This window comes from Cetorhinus maximus, chromosome 5, assembly GCF_964194155.1.
Source record: "Cetorhinus maximus chromosome 5, sCetMax3.hap1.1, whole genome shotgun sequence".
NCBI classification, from domain to species: domain Eukaryota; kingdom Metazoa; phylum Chordata; class Chondrichthyes; order Lamniformes; family Cetorhinidae; genus Cetorhinus; species Cetorhinus maximus.
In genome coordinates, this window is record NC_135883.1 from 124570001 (window position 1) to 124592885 (window position 22885).

Sequence of the window (22885 nt, forward strand, 5' to 3'; positions counted from 1 at the left end):
GCCAGACCAGGTAATGACAACAGATTTCCTCCCCTAAAGACATTAGTGAGCCAGATGGGTTTTTACAATAATTGGCAATGGTTTCATGGCCATCATCAGAATTTTAATTCCAGGTTTTTATTGGATTCAAATTTCACCATCTGCCATGGTGGGATTCAAACCCTAGCCCTCAGAGCATTACCCTGGGTCTCTCGAATACTAGTCCAGTGACAATGCCACTATGGCGTCACCACACCAATTTATACTAAAGGATAAAAGGGTGCACTCTTTGGTAATATGTTTCTCTTTTCAGCAATACTTTTCCAGTATCCATTTTTAAGATACTGAATCAAGTCCGAGCACTTTGCAAAGGGAACCCATAACAAGCTGTAGTAGAAATGATATACATGGCAGCTTGACTTCATTGCTATCACCAAAATACTTGCATGTCTTAGCTGCCATCTTGTGGTTTCCAGACCTGATTAGTAAAGCTCTCACAATATTGTTTAGATTGAATTTGCTGTATGACTGGGCCATGATCTGAAATTTTGCTGATTGATTATTTTTAGATACACTTTTTATTAATTCTTTGGGAACAGCTGTCATTTACTGTACCCAAGAACATTGTGGTGAGCTATTTTCTTGAACCACTGCAATTCGTTGCAATTTTTGATAGAGTGATAGAGCTGTGTGGCTTGCTCAGACACTTCAGAGGGCAGTTAGAAGCTAACAATGATGGGGCTGGAATTGCATATAGGCCAGACTGGGTAAGCTCATCAGGTTTCCTTCCCTTAAGGACATTAGTAAACTAGTTGGGTTTTAACTAATTTTATTGATAACTAGCTTTTTAATTTCTAGATTTTTAAAAGTTGAATTGAAATCTCAAACTGATCTGAACTCATGTTCTCTGGATTACTAGTTCAGTAATATAACCAACACATGACCTTACCTGCAATTGGTAGAGATATTTTATTGGTAAAGCAATTTTGTTTATTGGGATTGGTTTGTTTATACATTATGTTCAGACCTCTTGACAGTTCAAGATTTTTAGTTAGGAATGAAATGATAAATAGGATAAACTTCTCGGTTAATTTCACAAAAGCAAAATGAGTGTTGTCATATAGTGAGTTGATAAAATACACTTTGCAAAGGTGCAACTCACCAAGCTACAGAATGTTGGGATGCAAGTTGACTTCCACATAGTTACTTTCTGACTTAAAGCAAGCTTCCTGTGCAAAGCACTGACTAGAGCCCAGGGAAAAAATATTTTTTTAAAATTTGGGTGTAAAGGAATGTTACTGAGAAACAAAGGTTCTCTTGGATAGAGCAATGTGCAATGAAACCATAAGTAAAGTGAGAATATAAAATTGACTTTTAAGAAGCAGTTGAAAATAACTAGCCATTCTTTTTAGCTCAAATTTTAAAGCTAGCTCTGTTTCATCAGAAAATATTTAGAAATGATTAACTAAAATGATATCAGAAGTTTTAGTTTGATCTGAAAACACCAATTGCTTAGCTGTCTCAGATTGCTTTGCTCACTGTCGTTAATAGTTTTCGTTTGTGTTAAACAAAGAATGGGATTTCAAAATAGCTTTGCCTCCCTCTCAAAGATTTGAGAAGCTAAAGCTAAGTTTTTTTTCTTTTTTATTCATGTTTCCCTAGAGTCATATATGACACCTGTATAAACTTACATACATTCCCTTGAGGTTAGAAAGTTGAGGGATGGTCTAATTCACAAACTAAAAATGGTATATACAGAGAAGTTAATTCCACTCATGGAGGAAGTCTAGAACGAGAGGGAAAATCTTAAAATTAGTGTTAGACCATTTAAGAAAATTGAGAAGCACTATTTCAGGCAAAGGGTAGTAGAAACCTGGAGCTTTTACCAAAAGTCTGAATGCTAGATCAATTGAAATTTTCAAATCTAAGATTCAAGGCTATGGGCCAAGTGCTGGTAAATGGGATTAGGTAGGTAGGTCAGGTGTTTCTCACGTGTCGGTGCAGACCCGATGGGCTGAAGGGCTTCTTCTGCACTGTTTGATTCTGTGATTCTGTGACTAATGAATGTGGAGCAAAGGCAGGCAAATGGAGTTGAGATACAGATCATTCATGACCTTTTAGAATGGTAGAACAGGCTTGAGGGGCTGAATGGCTTATTCCTGTACGATATTGCTATGTTTTCTTGAATATTAACAGACTTCATTTTGTTCTGTTTTCAGTAACTTTGAAAAATACTTCAGAACTTTTGGAGTTTGCTGCAATGTACAATGCTGAACAGTTAAAGCTGTCCTGTCTACAATTCATAGGTCTAAATATGGCAGCTTTGCTTGAAGCAAGGTAAGAACAATTGTCTCTCCATTTGCTGCTACTCTTAGAGTTTGTATCTTTTATAAATAGTCTGTTTTTCCTTTTCTTGAGGCTACATATTGGACATGAAAAATTAATGTACGATTCATGAGTTAGCTTGATAATATTCATGCTCTTCTGTTCTACCATTGGAGCCAACCTTACAAGCATTCCTTCTAGAACCATCTTCTAAAACCCCATTGCCTTGCCACCTTCCTTAACTTCTAAAACGCTTAAAAATCACACCTCATCATAATTGATCATCTCCCTTTGCAAAGGACTCCAAAATAAACTATACAATAAGCTCTATGTAAATGCATTTTGTTATTTGGATTCTCTGAGGATTTTATGACTACTGTTACCACTATTAATATGCAGTTTGGTGTTTCTTTTGATTGCTTTTTTTTTGTAGTGGCCATTTTTTGTAGTGGCCATTAAAACTGATGATAGACCAGGGTTGGTTACTGTCTTGAAAATATTTTTATGACAAATGCATGATATATATGTGTGCATTATACATTGTTTAAGGATGTGACAGAGGGGATGTGATGTATATGAACTTTTAGAAAACCTAGGAAACTAATAGAGCATTTTTGATTTAAAAAAAAAGATAGGAAAGGAGAAAACAGACTTTAAAGGGCAATTTTTGAGACAAATTGGAAGTGGGTTGTGGTGTCTCACTGGGTTCTGTTCTAAGATTATTACTTTTCACTGCATACATTAATGATTTGGTTATAGCAGGAAAGGTATCCAAATTGCAGATAGCACTAAAATAAGCATAGAAAATAATTCTGAGGATCAAAGGGGAAAAAAAGACTTGCATTTATAGCGCCTTTCATGACCATCAGCCATCTCAAAAGCGCTTTTGAAGCCAGTGAAGTGATTTTGAAATATAGTTACTGTAGGAAACACAACAGCCAATTTTCACACAGCAAACACCTACAGACAGCAAAATGACTTGATCATTTTTTTTGTGTAATGTTGATTAAGGAATAAATATTGGCCAGGACACTAGAGGTAACTCGCCTGCTGCTCTTCGACATAGTGCCATGGGCTCCTATACGCCCATCTGATAGGGCAGACGGAGCCTCGGTTTAACATCTCATCTGAAAGACAGTACCTCCAACAGTGTAGCACTCTTTTTCAGTACTACACTAGAGTTTCAACCTTGATTTTTGTGCTCAAGTCCTGAAATTGAAACCTGGAACCTTCTGATTCAAATGTGAGAGTTATACCAACAGCCACAAAGGAAGCTGTAAAGGAATGTTGATAAAATGGTGGAGTGTGTAAAAAAAAAAGCACGACAATAAATGTGAAGTTGCACCTTTTGGTTAAAAATGGATATAATCATTATACTGTATATACATTATACTAGGAAAGCTGTGTGTGGAAGGGCAGAAGGAATTGGGAGTTCAGATTCAGCAGACATTAAAAGCAACATCTCAAGCAGATCAGGTCATTTAAAATAAGCTCATAAGACAACTGTTTTATGGAAAGAGGTAAAGAATATATAAGTTGGTGTCAGTAAAATAATAGAAGGACCCATCAAACATGACCGAGTTGCCAATAATCTGTTCACTGATTCCGGTTTTGCCTGAATCAGTCACTCCATAGTTCTTGACAGCTTTGATCTAGAATTGGATGAAGGAAGAAAGGTGAGAGGAGTTGCTCTTGACATCAAGGCTAGATTTAACTGAGTATGGCGCAAAGGAGTCCTAGCTAGCTTGTAGACAATACAAGTCAAAAGAAAGACACTCTAGTAGCTGTAGTCATACCTGACACAGTGGAACATGGTCATGATTATTGGATACCAGCTATCCACAGTCCTCAACTCAACCATCTTCTCCTGCTTCATTAATGACTATCCTTCCAACATAAGGCCAGGATTCGGGTTATTGCTGACAATCCCATAATGTTCAGCTCCATTCATAACTCTCCTGACCATGAAGCGAAAAGGACACCAAGCAAATTAACTGCTCTGTCTTGGATAGTATCAGGTGTTGCCAACTGACAATAGGAACTGGACTACCAGATGCCAGAAAGCATTTATGCCACAAATTGTAGGTAATGACCGTCTTGAATAAGAGTAAGTCCAGCTACCTTCCCTTGACCTTCACTGGCACCACGATTGTCGAGATTCCACCATCAACATCCCAGGGTCAATGTTGACCGGAAACTGAACTGGACTAGCTGCCCTAACAAGAACAGGACAGAGGCTGAGTACTCTACAAAGAGTGACGCACACTCTGACTTCTCAAAGCCTCTTCAACCTCTACAAGAGACAAGTTAAGTCTGTGATAGAATACTTGTCACATTCCTGAATGGGGTCAGCTGCAATGACACTCGAAGCTCAACACCATCCAGCGTAACAGTGAATTTGTTTGGAGTACTAAATATCCGCTCCTCTACAACTGTAACACTAAGGCTGCAGTATGTTCCATCTACAATGTGCTCTATAACAATTCATACAGGTTACTTTGACAGCACCTCTCTTCCTTGCAATCCCTACCACCAAGAAGAACAAGAACAGCAATGTTGTTGGAAATTGATCACCTCCAAACCACACACCAATCTAATTTAGATTCCTTCACCTTCGCTGGGTTAGGATCCTGGAATTCCCCATTTAATACCACTGTAAGAGCACCATTATTAGAAGTACTATTGTGATTCTAGTGGAAGATCCACCACCAGCTTCTCAGAACAGCTAGAGATAGGCAATAAATGCACGTTGCCTGTGTAACCCAAAACCATAAGAAAAACTTAAAAATGTAGCAGTGGATCTTTTATAAAACTTTTAGGAAGACTGAAGTTGGAGTACTGTGTGAGCTTTTGACCTTAACCCTAAAGGAAGGATACTGAAGCAATAGAAAGGGTATTGATTCATTCTGATGCTGTCTAGTATGAGGAAATGTAAATGCTCAAAGGCTTGAAAAATTAGGTGCTGACCATTGTCTTGCTATTAACACATTCTGCTATCTGACCTTTATGCCACTATTAACGCCCACCTTAAATTTTAACACTATCATTACCACTCCCTTTGTCATGTGTCCAAGACATCTTTGTCATTTAATTTCTCCTGAGCTCCAACCTATCCCTGAACATCTACTTTTGTCCACTTGTTCCAACCCCTCTTCAATAGCATAAAACTTATCACATTTCTACCTACCTTTAGCTCCGAAGAAGAGTCATATGGACTCAAAACGTTAACACTGTTTCTCTCTCCATAGATGCTGCCAGACCTGCTAAGTTTTTTCAGCATTTCCTGTTTCTATTTAGAAAAATTAGGACTGTTTTAGTTGGTCAGACAATTGTGGGTGATTTGATAGAGATGTTTAAGATTGTAAAGGATCTAATAAGGTATATGGATGCAGGGTATTAGATATTTTTGCACAGTGAATTGAGGAATTGTGGAATGCACTTCTGGAGTTAACGGTTGAAGCAGAGATCATGGGGCAGATATCACCCCACCCCTTCATGTGGTTTTCCAGCAATGAGCCAGTGCCTGATGATGTTGATGGGAAACATGGACTTTTGAGGGCTGGGTCTCATTAACATAAGGCTGGCGGGCAGAGAACAGAGGCCCCAGAACAACTCGCTGGTTTTGCATAGCTGCAATATTGGATAGCTTGGCCAGCATTCTAGGCTTGGTAAAGTGGAAGTCTGTTCTTGGGAGCCATGGGAGCCTGACATAAGGTATGCAAATCTGGCATGAGGGATGGGAGGATTTGAAGAGGGTCTTAAAGATAGAGAGATAGAAAAAATTCAAGTGCGCGGAGTCTTTTGGAGTGCCCAAAATGCTGTGTTCTGGAGATGGTGGGAGGGAGGAGACCACAGAGATTTGAGCATGAAGGTGAGAATTTTAAATTGGAAGCCCCACTTTCTCGCATGTGCCTTCAGCCATCTCAGCCTGCACTCTTGCATTCCTTCCCTAAACGCCTTTACTTCTGTCTGTCTCCTTGTTAGGTCCCACCTCTTTAACCAAGCTTTTGGTTGATCCTTTGGTTCACTTTCCATTCTTTTAATTACATAACTGTTTCCTGTGCTTCACTTTGTTGCAGAGGTGTAAATGTAATAAGCAAGTGTTGTGCATACGTTTATTGTGAGGTGTATGTATCTAAACGTAATGCGAATAAAAAGTAATCAGGTGGAATCTTGTGGTAGCACTGGGGTCTCAGCCGCCAACTGGGGAGCTGGTGAGATTCCCCGTCACCTCTTTTCAAGAAGGCCGACCGCCTTTTATGTCACTCGGGCGCTTAACAGACCAGGAGTATCCCTTTCCCCAGGATCAAGGACCCTGGGGATGGAAGTCCCACCCGCCAAGAGCTGCCAGTCAGTCAGAAGCTGACAGTTCTTTAGCACTCAGCAGTGTTGCCGCTGGTACGACACCCATTTGAGGCCTTGGATCGAGGAGGGAACCAGGCACAGTTGAGTGTTGACAGGGTCGTAGGGTGAGGGTCATGGGGAGGGAAGCAGGGGCAGGAGGGTGCTTTCAATGACCCCCATCCCCCAACACTTTCCTGAGGCTGGGCCCCTCCACCAGGCACTAACTGCCTTTGAATGAGTGACTGCCTCCAGGAACCTGCAAACAAACACAGCAGGATTTGCTTGTCATGCTCCCCTCAGGGTGAGCCACGCTGCCTGCCTTTGGGGTTAATACCAGCAGTGGCAGGATGAGGCTCTTACTTGGTGGCGGGACGGGAAGGCTGTCCATGGGCCTTCTCACATGGACTTAATCAGGGTGGAGGTGGGAAAGCACAGTATCTATTTTGACACATGCATGCCTAAAGAACCACAGGATGGATGTATATAGAAGATTGCTACTGATTTTTAATTTCAGATCTCTGGACATTCTTAGTGATGAAGTGCTGAAGGAGCTTTCGGTTTCTTATCGGAATATGGTAAGAATTCTCAGACTTTTATATATAGCATCAACTACAACACAGGATAAACCTTCCTATTGGGTTGATTTATCTCCTAGTTTTATTAGATATGCTGATTTGAAAGCTAATTTGCACACTATATTGTAAAGGATAATGCTAGTAATACCCTATGGGAACTGTTTACTGTTGGTATAAGTGACATTTAATTTCTGTTTACAAGGCCTGTGCTATGATGGTACGACTGTATTTGTATTGTGAAATAGAAAGTAAGAAAATAAGAACTTCTATTTATATAGTGCCTTTCAAAATGTCCCCAAGCACTTCCTAGCCTGTAGTAACTCGTGTAAACTGGGCACATAGCAAAGTCCCACAAACAGCAGTTGGACAAATGAACAGATAATAAGATTCAATGGTGTTGGGTAAGAGACAATGGTTGAGCATGACATACTAAGAATCGCCTTCTCTTTGGTTATTGTGGTAGGATCTTTTACATCTGCCTGAGGAAACAGCTGGGGGTTTTTTATTTGTTCATGGGATGTGTTGCTGGCTAGGCTAGCATTTATTGGCCATCCCTAAATGCCCTCATTCAGATGCTGTGGGTCTGGAGTCACATGTAGGCCAGACCAGGTAAGGAGGCAGATTTCTTTCCCTAAAAGACATTAGCGAACCAGATGGGTTTTTACAACAATCGGCATTGGTTTCGTGGTCATCATCAGCCTTTTAATTCCAGATTTTTATTGGATTTAAATGTCACCATCTGCTGTGATGGGATTCAAACCTGGGCCACAAGAGCATTACTCTGGGTCTCTGGGATACTAGTCCAGTGACAATACCGCTATGCCTCTGTCTTGGTTTTAGTCTTATCCAAAAGACAACACCTCTGTCACTACAATGCTCACTGAGTGCTGCATTGAAGTATCAACCTAGATTTTGTCCTCAGGTTTCTGGGGGAGTTGGGACTTGAACGCTTATGGCCCAAAGGCAAGAGTTCTTTGACAACACCTTCCAAACCCGCAAAACCCAGGACAAGGGCAGCAGACACATGGAAACACCACTATCTGCAAACTCCACTCCAAGCCACAAATTATCCTGATTTGGGATTATATCACCAATCTGTCATTGTTGCTGGGTCAATGTCATGGGGGAGAATTTTTCCTATGGCGGGCGGGCACAGAGCCAATCGCCACCCGCGATCGGCTGTGTGCCGCCATTTTACACGGACGGGCCAATTAAGACCCGCCCAACGTAATGCGGCTGGCAGCGCTCAGCGCTACCTGTGCGGGCGGGGGGGAAAGGGAAAGTCGGGCCTGCGCTCTTTCGCGCATGTGCTCGAAAGAGCGCAGCAACCTCCCTGAGGCGCAGGGCTGCCTTGGAAATTAAGTAGATAATAAAGCTTTTTTAAAAATAAAATAAAAAATTATTTAAACATGTCTTCTCATGTGACCGTGTCACATGAGCTGGGACATGTTTGTGAAGTTTTCAAAATTTATTTAATTATTTTATAAAACCTTCAGGAAACCTCATCCCGCCTGTGGATGAAGTTTCCTGAAAAACACGAAGGCCGCTTGGGCTCTTCGCCTGCCTGCCAACCTTAAGGTTAGATGGGCTGCATTGTTAATAAGTTAAATTACTTTCTTAAAGGTCTTTAATAGGCCTTTGACAGTTTGGCAGGCGCGCAGCCTCCTCCGGTGCGTGCTCGCTGAACGAACTATCAAAATGACGCGCAATGATGTTGGGACACACGCCTGATGTCATCTCGCGTCATTTTATGCTTCAGCGTGTTTGGCCCACCCCTGCATACGACGGCAATATTCTGCCCATGGAACTTCCTGCCTACCAACACTATGGATGTTCCTGCACTACATGGATTGCAACAGTTCAAGAAGTTGGCTCAGCACAAATTTCTTGAGGCCAATTGGGGATTGTCAGTAAATGCTGGCCTTACTAGTAACACACTCTCGTCCTATGAATGAAATGAGTCAAAGCAGAAATTTAAAATTAATAGTTGTCTTCATTAATCCACATTATCCTGTTCTGAAATATCAGATTCTCTCTGCTGGCATGCTAACCAGCATAAATATGAAAGGTTGTCACTAAGGTGATTTGTAAAACACAGAACTATTGATTGAATTCTATACAGGTTATTTTATATATACTTTGATCATATGGCTGCTACCATATGTTTATTTTGATAATTTATTTTGGTTTAAACTATGTCTCCAGAAAATTACAAGAATAAATCTGTTGCGTTCTTTTGCAGATGACTATTATTTCATGAGCAGCTATATTCATTATTTTGGGATATTTTAAAATGTAACTTTAATGTTTGTACTTAAGTTTTTTGGGGAGGGAGATAGGTAAAATTGCAATACTATTGATTATTACCATCAACAATACCAAATTAATTTGTTTTTTTTAATGTAGTTCCTTGATAAACTTAGAAAGCTGTGTTCTGATGCTTGAGTTTTTAAATTATAGATTCCAGCCATGCAAAATAGGATCATCACTCCTTATCCAGGTGGCCCAGACATCAGTTCCCTTGGCGAAGAGATTGATGATAATTCTGTAGCTAGTAAAATTGAATTGGACATTGAACAACCTTCCAAGTAAGTGAGACTCCTTACCAGGTTATGATAATGCCCATGGTTTTACCTCATCTGTGCTATCTGAAAAGGAACGATGTTGGTGTATTTATAATCAGGTTGGTTATGACTTCTGGTTAATCTGTTCGTATGCAATTTGTATTGTAAACTGCTTAGATCAAATATTGTTAGGCAGTACTTACTTAGATTGTTGGGAATTCTCTAAAGCTGCCAATTGGAAAACATTTTTAATGCTGTTATTAGTGAAGGCAACCATAATACATAAATGACTCCAGTAAATATAATAAACATTGGCAGCTGTCACCTGTTGTGATTGATCTGTGCACTCTACCCGTGTGGTCTGTGCCTGATAATCTTTATTGACAGGTTTAAAAAAAAAACAACTGACCACTTGGATAGTCTAGTTTGCTGTAGGTTTGTAAAACAACAATGTTGACGTTTTTCTTGACAATATATTTGCAAGTATAGGAGCAAATAGAATTCTAATGTTGTATTGATGCAGGCACAGTATTGGTAATTGTTGCTGTTTGCATATGCATTTGTAAACCTGCTTCGTGCTTAGCACGATATAGGGAACTGTGAGATTGGAGTTTCACTTAAATTCATTTCTGAGTTAGACCAGCTGAGGGAGTAGTGGTGTTAAGTTTAAATTTTACTGATCACCACTGTTATTTAACTTTAATTAGTAGTTACTTTGCACTGAATCTTTTAGATTCCTGATAATCTTTTATGAGGGAGGGAGTTAATAGATTAGAGTTTAATGTGTGTGAGAAAGCTAATATATTTTTTAGATTATTATGAAAAGATGGTTATAAACCTTAGGTAACAAAGGAAATGTAGCTTTTGGCTCTTTAGATCTGGTTTCAAGCTCAAGTATTGGAAGACTGATGGGTTTGTCTCATGTTCCCCATAAAAACAGTTAAGTGATGATTCCCTTTTATCCTTCATCCTTTTATGGGAAGCATTTGCTCTTTTCAATATGGCTGTGATTATTAACTCATGTACCAACCCCCCGGCAACTTTTTACCAATATTTCAACATGCTGACCCGCCACATCATAGAACCCAGTTTGCAAATCCATTTTACACTGCAGATAAAAGTGAAGTATCTTCATTTATGGCATAAATCAATGTGATATATGTACAAACAATGTCATCTTGTGGTATGGGGACTGTCCTTGATAAGCTTGATAGTAAAGCAGTTGATTCCCAAGTCATAGCTTAAACAACATTGTACTAAATACTCTCCAGACACATCTGAAAGTGTATATGTCAGATTGGAGAGTTGTTGAAATTCTAGGAAGAAGCTACCCCTGGAATATATGGAAGAAACCAGGGATTTGCAGGCAAGGGCTCACTGGCTTTTCTCTTGTCCAAAAATGTCTGAACTATCATATACTTGAAAGTTCTGGTTATTATCTACTTAAGCTTTTACGATGAACAGTCACTGGAGGAACTTCTATATATTTAATAAAGGTAAAGGGCATACATTAAGGGTACTTTGAGATATTGAATGTAGAAAGTTTCCTGTGCGTGGTGGAAAGGGAACAAAAAAATTATTTTACAGGAATAAGTAAGTTGTGCAGTTTTACCTTGCTGCTTTGGCATCTCAAAAATCAATTTAATGAAGATTGGAGAACACACCCCAAAAATTAAAGAAGTTTTAAAGTTTCTAACTTAGTAAGATAGCTGTAAAATGAAAAATATAAGTTTAGCAATGTATCTTTATCACTAAGCATTTGTAAGCAGCTCCTTGCTTAACTTGAAAATTCAACAGTCTTTCATAATCCAGCAGTGAGATCACAATTTAATTAGATATTTAATTTGTATTTTTCAGTTAAATTAATTAGTTGCAGGGTCTTAAGCTTAAATTAGCATTGTAACAAATGATTTGCGACTGTTAATTCCAAAGATCAAGTAGTTATTGCAACTCTTTGCTTTTATATATTTCGGCACGTGAACGTGGAGAAACCTAAATTTAATCCTACACTTTGTGTCAAGCTTGAGGCATAAAGCAAGAGGCAAATTAAAATTGTGTTTTTTTTCTTCAGAGAAATGCTTCTCAAAAAGGCAAAAGTAAAAGCAAAAAAGAAGCAGAGACGGCGCTCGGACAGTTCAGGAGGATACCATTTATCTGATCTCATTCAGAGCCCAACTTCAACAGGTAAGCCGCATTTGAGATAGTGTAGTGAGAGGAGGGTATGATCTAGGCTTGGGCTGCTGATTGTTCATTCAACATCTGACAGGTATATTTCCATTCAAAACTAGGATTATGCTGTAGCTCCTAATCTGAAAAGCATGGTGCTGTCACAGTTTAAGTTTTAGATCCACAAAAACCTGAAGGATTACATATCTTTTGAATGGAGCAGCAAGAGGTTGGGAAGGGACTTGTAGGTTATAATGCTGTCCTTTTAATCTTAGAATCTTGGTTACAATTTAGCACAAGCAGATGATACTGTTCTTGGAAGTCCTTTGTGAGGACAGAGTCTGATTTGCTTGTGATCCCCTTACCTGTTGAATACCTGTGAACACTTGCTGAGGCTTACATGTGAATAGACTGACTAGCCTTTATGAACTATACTCCACAACAGCTCCACATATACAAGGAGAGGAGGGGAGAAGGTGGCTTGGGAAAGAATGCCTTCTAACTGTAATGTTTTCGCCATTCTTTGAATATTAACACACCAAAACCTTTCCATAGCAGCCATGGTAGTGGTGATAGTTTGATTGATTAGGGAGCTTTGTTTATTTTATTTTGTAGTGGATTAGCTTGATAGAGCTAGGCTGAGAAATCATTGAGAAATTGTATGAATTGGCTTTTGTGGCTGTGGCATCGATTTAAAGGAAAAAAACAATGTTGGAAATGCTTTAAGCAAGTCAGTTAACACCTGAAATCATACGCATCTTTCATCAGAACTGTGCATCTATTTGTACCGTATATTTCAAATTTCCTCCTTTGATTTCTGAAGGTGCAGACCCTTGCTGGGATGTACTTCTCTGGGTGCCCAGCAGCCTTCTGACAAATGGCAATACTTCATGCCTGAACCTAGACATTTGGTTTGGGCTGACTATTCTTCATGGAAGACACCTGAGCCTGGTGCCCCCTCATCCACTGTTCAAACACATGCATTTTCCATGCAGAATTACTGATACTAAGTTGACAACAGGCTGGGTTTTCCATCCTGTCCCACAACCCCAGTTAGTGGAATCTCTTTCGACAGACTTAGAATTTGATGTGTGACTTTTCTACTTGGTATGGTTCAGTGGAGGTACTGTTTTTATTAGATTAAGGATAGAGATGAGGAGATGTTACACGCTCTGATCCTGCAACGACCACAGAGACTCGGGCTTCCTTTTAACCGGTTTTATTCAAGCATATGCAAGGGAGCCGCAATCATTCCTAAGAATGAAGACCCAGCTCCCAGATTGATTACATTTCACTACTTTTGTACTTTTTCTTATCATAAAACATTTGAGTACATTTGAATACCTCCAATTGGCAACCGACACACTGGTTCCATTATCTCTATCCTATTGAGCACATAAACATGTGATTTTGCTAACCAATTATTCTAAAGGCTGTATACATAATTATATTATCCAAGCAAAATTAAAACATGTATGCAAAGACCTTGGTTCTTACAACTCAAGACTGTTTGTGTTTCATCAAAGCCCCCTCTGTCCATTGTTCATCTTCCTATATCTAAGGTAAAACCATCTGCCCCTCCCCTATGTGAGAGGGGAGTACACCTAATCTAATTTATGTCATACTTTTGTCTCCAGTCTGACTCTCAAGGCTGTGCAATCTTCATCTGGTAATCTTCAACTCTTGATATGTTTAGCAGCCATGTCTGCCTGGAGATTTTAGGGTTTTTTCAGTAAATTCTTACTGCATTCTCTTTTAGCATTTTTAATTTCCCCCTAAGAATAGTAATGAGTTCAAAGGGATTTTAATCATAAACTGATATGTTTATGGCATTGCTTATGCTGGAGGATCACCTTTCTCTCGACTAAATCTATCTGGCTCATGCACATGTTCCTTTACTGTGGTATTCAAGATCTAGCATGCCTGGGGTATGCAGGAAATGGGAGGCAACACAGAGCATTTTAAAGATGATGAGGAAAGGCTGCAGCAGAGTTGGTGCAATATGGCAGTTGAAAGAGGAAGTGGACCTGAAACTATGGGGCAGCTTGGGGCTATTCAAGAAATCTGAAAACTGATGATGTGAGTCTGATGTACACAAGGAAACAGGAGAAGGAAGCTGGGGTACTGGGGAAGGCCAGACATTTTGAAAGAAGCTGAGAAGTTTGGGGCTTGCAATTTATGGGTAATAAAGAATCTGGGGCTTAGAAGCACTGAAGAATGGGATGTGAGCTGGGACAATGAAGAGGATAATTTCAAGCATTGGCCAGCTGGAAATGCAGTCAAGTTTTTGCACTAGTGTGCTGCAGAGCTTGGTACAGAGGACAAGCATTGCACAGCAGATAAAACATGGGTCACATAGAATACACAGATGTAAAATATGAAGATACATTTAATTAAGCAGTAAGCAAGAATTGTTTAGTATAATCATATTGATATCATTGTATCTCTTGGATTGGTCAAGGATAGGTATACCTAGTCAGAACAAAGCTGAAACTCTAAAGCAAAGTATCATATTACTCAGTTCAATTCACTCCCAGCTTGCTCATGCAATATCTTTGACTATAAATATGACCAAAGAGTCACTTGGTAGTTCTAAAACTTTTGGGGGTTAAGTCTACTCTTATATTAAAGATAACGATACTAGCTCACCATCCTTATTGATTGCCTCCCCTGACTTTCATTCCATAATTAATTCAAAATATTTACTGAACAGAGTTACGAATCAGCAAATATAGCAGGAGAGTCGAAAGCAACAAGAACTAAGCAGAAAACTGGTAGGTAGGAAACTACTTTGATAGGAACAGTTTTGCTTGTTAGGAGTTTCAGAAACAACTGAGCAGTACAGGGTGGGAAGAATTTTGGGCAATGCCATTGAAGGAAGTGTGGAACGCAGATCCAGTCAAACTGCTGAAGAGAACATAAGGAGCAGATCAGGCCGAAGGAACTTCAGCAAAGCATTGTGTAAAACCCAGGTGAATGTTGAGGAGGAAGATTCTTGCTGTGATTAATATAGATTGGGAGATGAGGCATTTGCAGAAAATCTGATAACAAAATCCACCCTAAGAATTCAAATTACTGTCAAGTACTCCAGATTGATCCCCAGGTTCCCAATAAAGGACTGGACTTTACAGGGACTTCCAACACTTCCAGGCTACTCTGAGTAAGAATACATATTTTATTTAGATTTAGTTTAATTTTTGTGTTACAAATACTACTTTTTAACCCTAAGTTTTCGGTAGATGGAAAATTGAAGAGGCAGCGGAACTTCATAAAATTATTTGTGATTTTATTACTAAATTGGTATCTTTTCAGAATTAATAGGGTGATTTGTTGGGGGCAGTTTTTGTTGGTTAGTTGCTCCTAAATTATTTTAATTTGTTTACTTAAACAATTGAAAACTTGCTAATTTAAGCAATGCCATTTCATCCAATTATCTTTTTTTTTTCTCTTGCCCTAAGAATGGTTAACACACTGAGGTGTGATGTCCTGAAATTATACTTTTAGGGGTGATTACTTTTGAATGACATGATGTAATGGATGTACACTAGATGCAAGGCTTAATGATGTACATGTTAAGCCTTTGCAAAGTTAGTCGTTGAGACCAGATTGCACAAGGTTTACACAATAGTTTGGCTTGCCATGTCTTTACGCCGCATTATGCAACTTGAGCATCCTACATCCTGGACGGTTAGAAATAGATTACACAAATTCATGACTTATGTAGGTTGTTTGTAAAGTAATCTTTCCAGCACCAAAATCCATGGTGACTATTCGGAGAAAGTAGTTGTTTTCTACTATGGCATGCACAGCCACAACCATTATTTGCCTTTGAAGTTGTTATTGCGGCACAAGGGGCCTAAGATTATTCTGTTTTTCCCTTGCGTACTGTTTTTTTTCTTTTTTGCTTTGTGATTAACAGACATGTTTTGGCAATTATTACGGACAGGGGGAGAGAGATAAACTGAAACCCACAATTCCCTTCCCTTCTGCCTGTAATCAGGTGGTTTATTTTTGAAAAGGTATACGTGTGTGTTTCTAAACCCTCATTAGTTTGTGGTCAACTTAAAGGTGTCAACAGGAGACTCCTGTGGGTTTAAACAAAGAGTACTATTTATTCACACACACCTTCCCACTCCCCCCCATTCCCACCCCACCAAACCAGAAAGGTCCAAGTGCTACATCAGTCACACACCATACACTGCAGAATGATGCAATTAAAGAAGATAGTGCACTTATACAAGTATAAACCAAACGAATAGTTAGAAGTTCATGTATCTTTGCGAGTCCATCGAAGGAGGAAGTTTTTCCCACTCTTAAATTGTAGTTCCAGTATGTTCTGATGTTGGGAGGACCAGATATCAGGATTACCAAAGGATTCATAAGACGTAGGAGCAGAAATAGGCCATTCGGTCCATCGAGTCAGCTTTGCCATTCAGTGAGATCATGGCTGATCTGATAATCCTCAACTCCACTTTCCTGCCTTTCCCCATAGCCTTTGATTACCTTACTGATTAAAATCTGTCAATCTCAGCATTGAATATACATAATGACCCTCTGCAGTAACTAACAGGTCAGCACTCTGCAGTGAAGAATCATTTTGGAGCCTGCAGGTTTCAGGAAGCCTTCCCTTAGCCTGGGAATGGGAGTTGAACTCTGCACTGGAGGCACCTCCTCTGAGGAGGAAGGGAGGGCTAGAAAGGAGAGGAGGCCAGGAGTGCACATTCAACTTCCATTCAAGCCACCTTTGGGAGGAGCGGCACAGGCACAAGGGGTGCAGGGCCAAGAGGTAGCCCAAGGCAGAAGGGGCAGCAGAAGATGCCACTACCTTGCTGCCATGGTTTACAGGCGGCGAAGCTGCTACCTCAATATATCTGAGGTGCAGTGCTGAAGGAGGCTCTGTCTCTCAAGGGAGACAGTCAACTATATCTGTCAGATGATTGGGCCTGAGATCTCTGCTAACTGTGTGGGTGGACACCCCATGCCAGTGGCTCCAAAGGTTACAGCTGCCCTCAACTTCTATGTCTCTGGCTCCTTCCAGGGGTTGGTGGGTGATCTTTGCGGTGTCTCCCAATCAGCTACCTGCACTTGTGTCAAGCAGGTTACAGACACTCTGTTCAGGCGTGTACTGACTTTCATCCACTATTGTTGGGAACAGGTAAGCCAGACAAAGCGAGCCGGAGGCTTCGCGGCCATTGCTGGCTTCCCCCACGTTCAGGGTGCAATGGACTGCACACATGTGGCCATCAAGGCGCCAGCAGGTGAGCCCAGTGCCTTCGTCAACAGGAAGGGCTTCCACTCCATGAACGTGCAGATAGTGTGTGATCACAGGATGCAGATTCTACAAGTCTGCAGAAGGCACCCAGGCAACTCCCACGACACCTACATCCTCAGACACTCCCAGATGCCGGGGCTCTTCAGTGCTCCAGCCCGGCTGGATGGATGGCTGCTGGGTGACAAGGGCTAGCCACTCAGGTGGCTTATGACACCTCTCCGCCATCCAAGAACAGAAGCTGAGCAGTGGTATAATAGGCGCCATGCCTCCACAAGTGATGTAATGGAGAAAGCCATTGGCCTTCTCAAAATACTCTTTCGATGCCTGGACCGTTCAGGGGGCGCACTCTTGTACCCCCCAGATCGTGTTGCTGATAGTGGTTGCATGCTGCGCTCTCCACAATCTTGTGCTGGAAAGGGGCGATGTTATGGACGAAGAAGATGTAGACACAGTGGCTGCGACTGCACACGATTAGCCCAGTAGTGAGTTGGAGGATGAGCACACACAGGCAAATGCTGAGGGGCTAGACGCTGACCCGGGCATACTCCAGGGAGGCAGGGACACCCGGTAGGCTTTAATCTTCAGCTGGCACACCACGTATGCACCTCCAACACAAGCCTGGGTGGCAGGCTCCATACTCGATTCCTGAGTGCTAAATCTGCCTGGATAGGAACATTAACTGAGGGCCTTGTCAATAAAGCTGAATGTCCCACAAAGCGCTCATAACATTATTGGTAACCATCCACCTGCAGAAGAAAAGAGGCACCCTCAGCCATGGTGACATGTCTGAATTTAATGGTATAACAAAAGGAACTTAAGAAAACAAAATGACAAAGGTGTTAAACATCACACCAACTCATAAAGACCTCATTACGGGCCAACACAAAAGCACCAGTGCTAAACCCATGGTGTGTCTAAGGTGCCTTATGTTTACGCTTTCGGGTGCTACATCTTGCTGCTGGCCCCTTGCTGGGACTGGCATCTGGGACAGCCTGCTCACTCTGCTGTCCTGTTGGCCTTGATGACTTTGGCAGCCATCTTCTGGCCTGTGGAGCCTGAGCTGGCCCTGCCTTGGAGGAAGCTGCCAGTTCCACAGCTGGCATCTCCCCAGTTGTCCCAACCTCATCGGATGAAACGGTCACTGACAGAGGAGCTGCCGCCCTCATCCAGAGCGCCCTGAGATGAGCCTGCAGAGACAACAGGCAAATGCTGCGCCGACATGAGGTCACTTTGGACCTCCCTGCTCACCGTGTATGTATGGGCACTGAGCTGCGAAACTTGGCGCCCAGACCATCTCCCAAGCTGGCACTGACCAGCTGAGGTCAATGCTGATGTGAGGGCTTGCTGGTCCGAGTGCATTCCCAGGAAGCCCTGATTGGTCTCCTGGAGGAGCCTCTCCATGAGAGTCACCACTCTCCATGGAGGAGGCATGGCGCTCGGCCATGAGGCTCATCGCATCGGCGATGGTCCACGTAGACTCCTCCGCCACGGACACTAAGCCAAGCATAGCCTCATGTATCTCCACCAGATGCTCCCGCACATCCTGCTGCATTTCCTGCGTTTGCTGCGTCGTGAACGACTCCAGAGGCACATCATCAGCTACGGACTGAGCATATGCCTTTTCCCCTGCAGTCCTCCAACTGCTGGCTCCATGAGCACTCTCTGTCTCCGCCAGCTCCTCCAGCGTCTGTGAAATGCCCTCACCGCTGTGCCCTGGAAACACTAGCCAATGATCTAATTCCCACCAAGGTGCTAGTACCTGTGCTGGTGCCTGCCTGGCAGAGATGGTGTGACACTGGTGAGTCCGACAGGGCCCTGAAGTGCGAGAGGGGGCCCCTGCTGCTGCTCCTCCCGGGCCCTGCTTCGCTGATGCTGAAAGGAGACAATGTCAGTGTGCATCCCTGTGCCCCGGATCATTATGCGCTCATCATTCCATAAGCAATGGTCAAGTCCCGTTGCAAACTTCAGTCACTGAACATTCAACACTGCCATGGCTGTTGGGAGAACAATGGTGACCTCAGTGCTGGGCAAATGTACCTGCCCATGGCACCCCAGCCTCACCAACACCAGTGGACCTGGGCACATGGTGCCTCTCCAGATCTAGGGCCTCTTGCTCAAGCCGGGTAAGCATTGCCACCTGGGCCAGCCCTCACCCGCTCGGCGGCATTATGTGCATTCTTCTCCTGAAAAGGAGAGAAGAGCATTGATTAGTGCTACTTATACCTGGACTCTCTTCACAGCCGGCCCACCCCAACCAGAGTGGAACATTGCAGGGATCCAGTGCCTCCTCACCCCGCTGCTGCCGAACACTCTCTCAGAGATACCAGGCCTGTCCTCCCATTGGCCAAATGCTGCCTACATCACATTTGGCACCAAACAGTCTCACCTTCCATAGCAAGGAGGTACAAGCACGTGGAGCACAGAGGACAGCAGATCGATCGGTGCCATGCCACCTTGAAGCTCCCCTCCAAGCATGTCATCACCCTGACTTTGACACGTCCTGGAGTTCCAGCACTGCGCCTAGGTGCAGATCCTCCAGGCTGTCCCCAGAACAGTCATGTGGGTCTCAGTGTACCTCATGCTGTGGGTGTAAAACCCATCTCTTCACCACCCTCTCAGGGTGACCCCAGCATGGGCAATATCTGCTGGTCCACCTAGCGAAAGACACGTGCCGTCAATGATTCAATGAAGTCGCTACACTCAGACTTGAGGTTGGGGGGGCACCGGGGGGGGGGGAAGCCTACTTGCTGGGTTAAGTGACCAATGCCAAGATGGTACTCGCCCTTCCCAAACGCAAGAGATTGTTGAAAAGCTTGCGGCACTGGGTCCACATGCGTCGCACCACGTCGTGGGAGTTCACGACCTCTGCAACCTCATCCCAGGCATGCTTGGTCATATGGGGGGGCCTTCTCCTCCCGTCCTTGGGTACGAGGACTTCCCGCTGTGCTGCCACCTCCTCAAGGAAGGCAGCAAGGCAATCGCACGAAAAACGAAGGGTGGCGATCGGGTCCGCGCCCGCTCCCGCTCCGCCCGCCTGACAGGCAGAAAATTCTGCCCTATGTGTTTCAGTAAGGTCGCCTTTCATTCTTCTACATTCCAATGAGTACAGGCCCAACATACTCAACCTCTCCTCATAAGAAAATCCCTCCATATCTGGGATCAACCTAATGAACCTTCTCTGGACTGCCTCCATTGCCAGTATATCTTTCCTTAGTTAAAGGGACTAAAACTGTTCACAGTATTCTAGGAGTGGTCTAACTAGTGCCTTGTATAGTTTTAGTAAGACTTCCCTATTTTTATACTCCATTCCCTTTGAAATAAAGGCCAACATTCTACTTGCCTTCCCTATTACCTGCTGAACTTGTATGCTAGTTTTTGCGATTCATGCACGAGTACCCCCAAATCCACCTGTGCCACAGCTTTCTGCAGTCTTTCACCATTTAAATAACATTCAGCTCCTCTATCCTTCCTGCCAAAGCGCATAACCTCACATTTCCCCACATTACATTCAGTTTGCCAAGTTTTTGCCCACTCATTTAACCTGCCTATATCACTCTGTAGACTCTTTGTGTCATCCTCACCACTTGCCTTCCCACCTATTTTCGTGTCATCCGCAAACTTGGCAATAGTACATTTACTTCCCTTATCCAAGTTATTCATATATACTGTAAATAACTGTGGCCCCAGCACTGATCCCTGTGGCACTGCACTAGTTACAAGTTGCCATCGTGAAAATGCCCCTCTTATCTCAACTCTGTCTTCTATTAGCTAGCCAGTCCTCTATCCATGCTAATATACTACCCCCAACACCATGGGCTCTTATCTTTCCAATCCTCTGGGACTTTTCCAGAATCTCAGGATTCTTGGAAGATTACGACCAGTGCATCCACTATCTCTATAGCTACTTCCATTAAAACCCTGGGATGCAACCCATCAAGTCCAGGGGACTTATCGACCTTTAGCCCCATCAATTTCCCTAATACTTTTCTTCTAGTGATAATTATTGTATTTATTTCCTCCCCGCCTTTTGCTCCTTGATTATTTAGTATTTTTGGTGTGCTGTTCGTGCCCTCTACCATGAAGACTGATGCAAAGTATTTATTCAACTCCTCTGCCATTTTCTGGTTCCCCAGCTTCATTCTCTAAGGGGCCTATGTTCACTTTGGCCTCTCTCTTCCTTTTTATATATTTAAAGAAGCTCTTCCTGTCCATTTTTATATTACTTGCTAGCTTACCCTCATTTTTTTTCTCCCTCTTTATTGTGTTTTTTGTTATTTTTTGTTGGTTTTTAAAACTTTTCCAATCCTCTGGCTTACCACTAATTGTTGCCACATTGTATAATTTTTCTTTCAATTTTATACTATCCTTAACTTCCTTGGTTATTCATGATTGGTTTACCTCTTTCCTAGCATCTTTCTTCCCTACTGGGATATATCTATCTTGTGAGTCAGGAAGTATTTTTTAAACATCTGCCATTGTTCATCAACCGTCTTTTCTGCTAAACTCCTTTCCCAGTCCACTCCAGCCAACTCTGCAACAAAAACAGAAAATGCTGGAAAAGCTCAGTAGGTCTGACAGCATCTGTGGAGAGAGAAACAAAGTTAATGGGCAGAATTTTCTGCCTACCAGGCAGGCGGGCCCGACCCAATCTCCGGCGGGCGGGGAGCCGATCCCCGCTGGAGAAGCGGGCCCCGCCTCCAATTTAAGTGGGCGGGCCAATTAAGGCCCACCCAGTGTGACGTCTGCCGGGAAGCGCTATGTGCTTCCTGTGCGTGCAGGGTGGGGGGGGGAATTCCCCAAATGCGAGAGTGCGGTCTTTCGCGCATGCGCACGAAAGAGCACACATCTCCCTGAGGCTAAGTGCTGCCTCAGGGAGATCGCTGACAGTTGTAAAAACATTAAAAATAGAGAAAAAAAATCCTTAACATGACCCCCTCATGTGACATGTTCATAAATTTCGGATGAGGTTTCATGTTTTTTCTAGTTCCCACCGGGGCTCCTAGCCTGCACGCCAACCTTAAGGTTGGACGGGCAGGTCCTTTAATTGATTTAATGATCCTTTTGATGGCCTCAATTGGCCATTGACAGGTCAGCGGGCCCGCTGCTGATTTTGCTGCGGGCCCGCCTTCCTGAAATTTTAAATGAGGCAGAATGACGCCAGGGGTTCCCCCCGATGTCATCCCGCGTCATTTTACGCGTCAGCAAGTGGGCCCCGCCCTCTGCCTGCTGACAGCAAAATTCTGCCCAATGTTTCAAGTCCATATGACCGTTCTTCAGAGCTCAGCCAACTCTGCCCTCATTTCTTTGTAATTACCCTTGATTTAAGTTTAGCACGGTTGTTTCTGATCCAAGTTTCTCACTCTCAAACTGAATGCTAAATTCTATCATATTATGATCGCTGTTTCCTAGGGGATCTTTTACTCTGAGATCATTTATTAAACATGCTTCATTGCACATTACCAGATCCAAAATAGTCTGATCCCTGGTTGGATCCACAACATTTTGTTCTAGGAAACTGTCCCAAATATACTCTATGAATTCTTGCTCATGGCTTCCTCTACCAATTTGATTTTCCCAATCTACATGAAGATTAAAGTCACCCATAATTAATGTACTGCCTTTTTTAGATGCCCCCATTATCTCCTGATTTATTCTCTGTC

General features: G+C 42.5%; 1 protein-coding gene across 3 annotated transcripts in view; it reads left to right on the forward strand.

Annotated features, from left to right (window-relative positions):
- The window catches only part of ibtk (inhibitor of Bruton agammaglobulinemia tyrosine kinase), a 153849-nt gene that overhangs the window by 97874 nt on the left and 33090 nt on the right, over positions 1–22885 (forward strand). For all 3 annotated transcript variants that reach the window (XM_078542452.1, XM_078542450.1, XM_078542451.1), the window contains 4 exons: positions 2199–2316; positions 7163–7223; positions 9684–9811; positions 11859–11971. In XM_078542452.1, coding sequence (XP_078398578.1) covers positions 2199–2316; positions 7163–7223; positions 9684–9811; positions 11859–11971 — 420 coding nt within the window. The remainder of the gene's footprint in view (positions 1–2198; positions 2317–7162; positions 7224–9683; positions 9812–11858; positions 11972–22885) is intronic.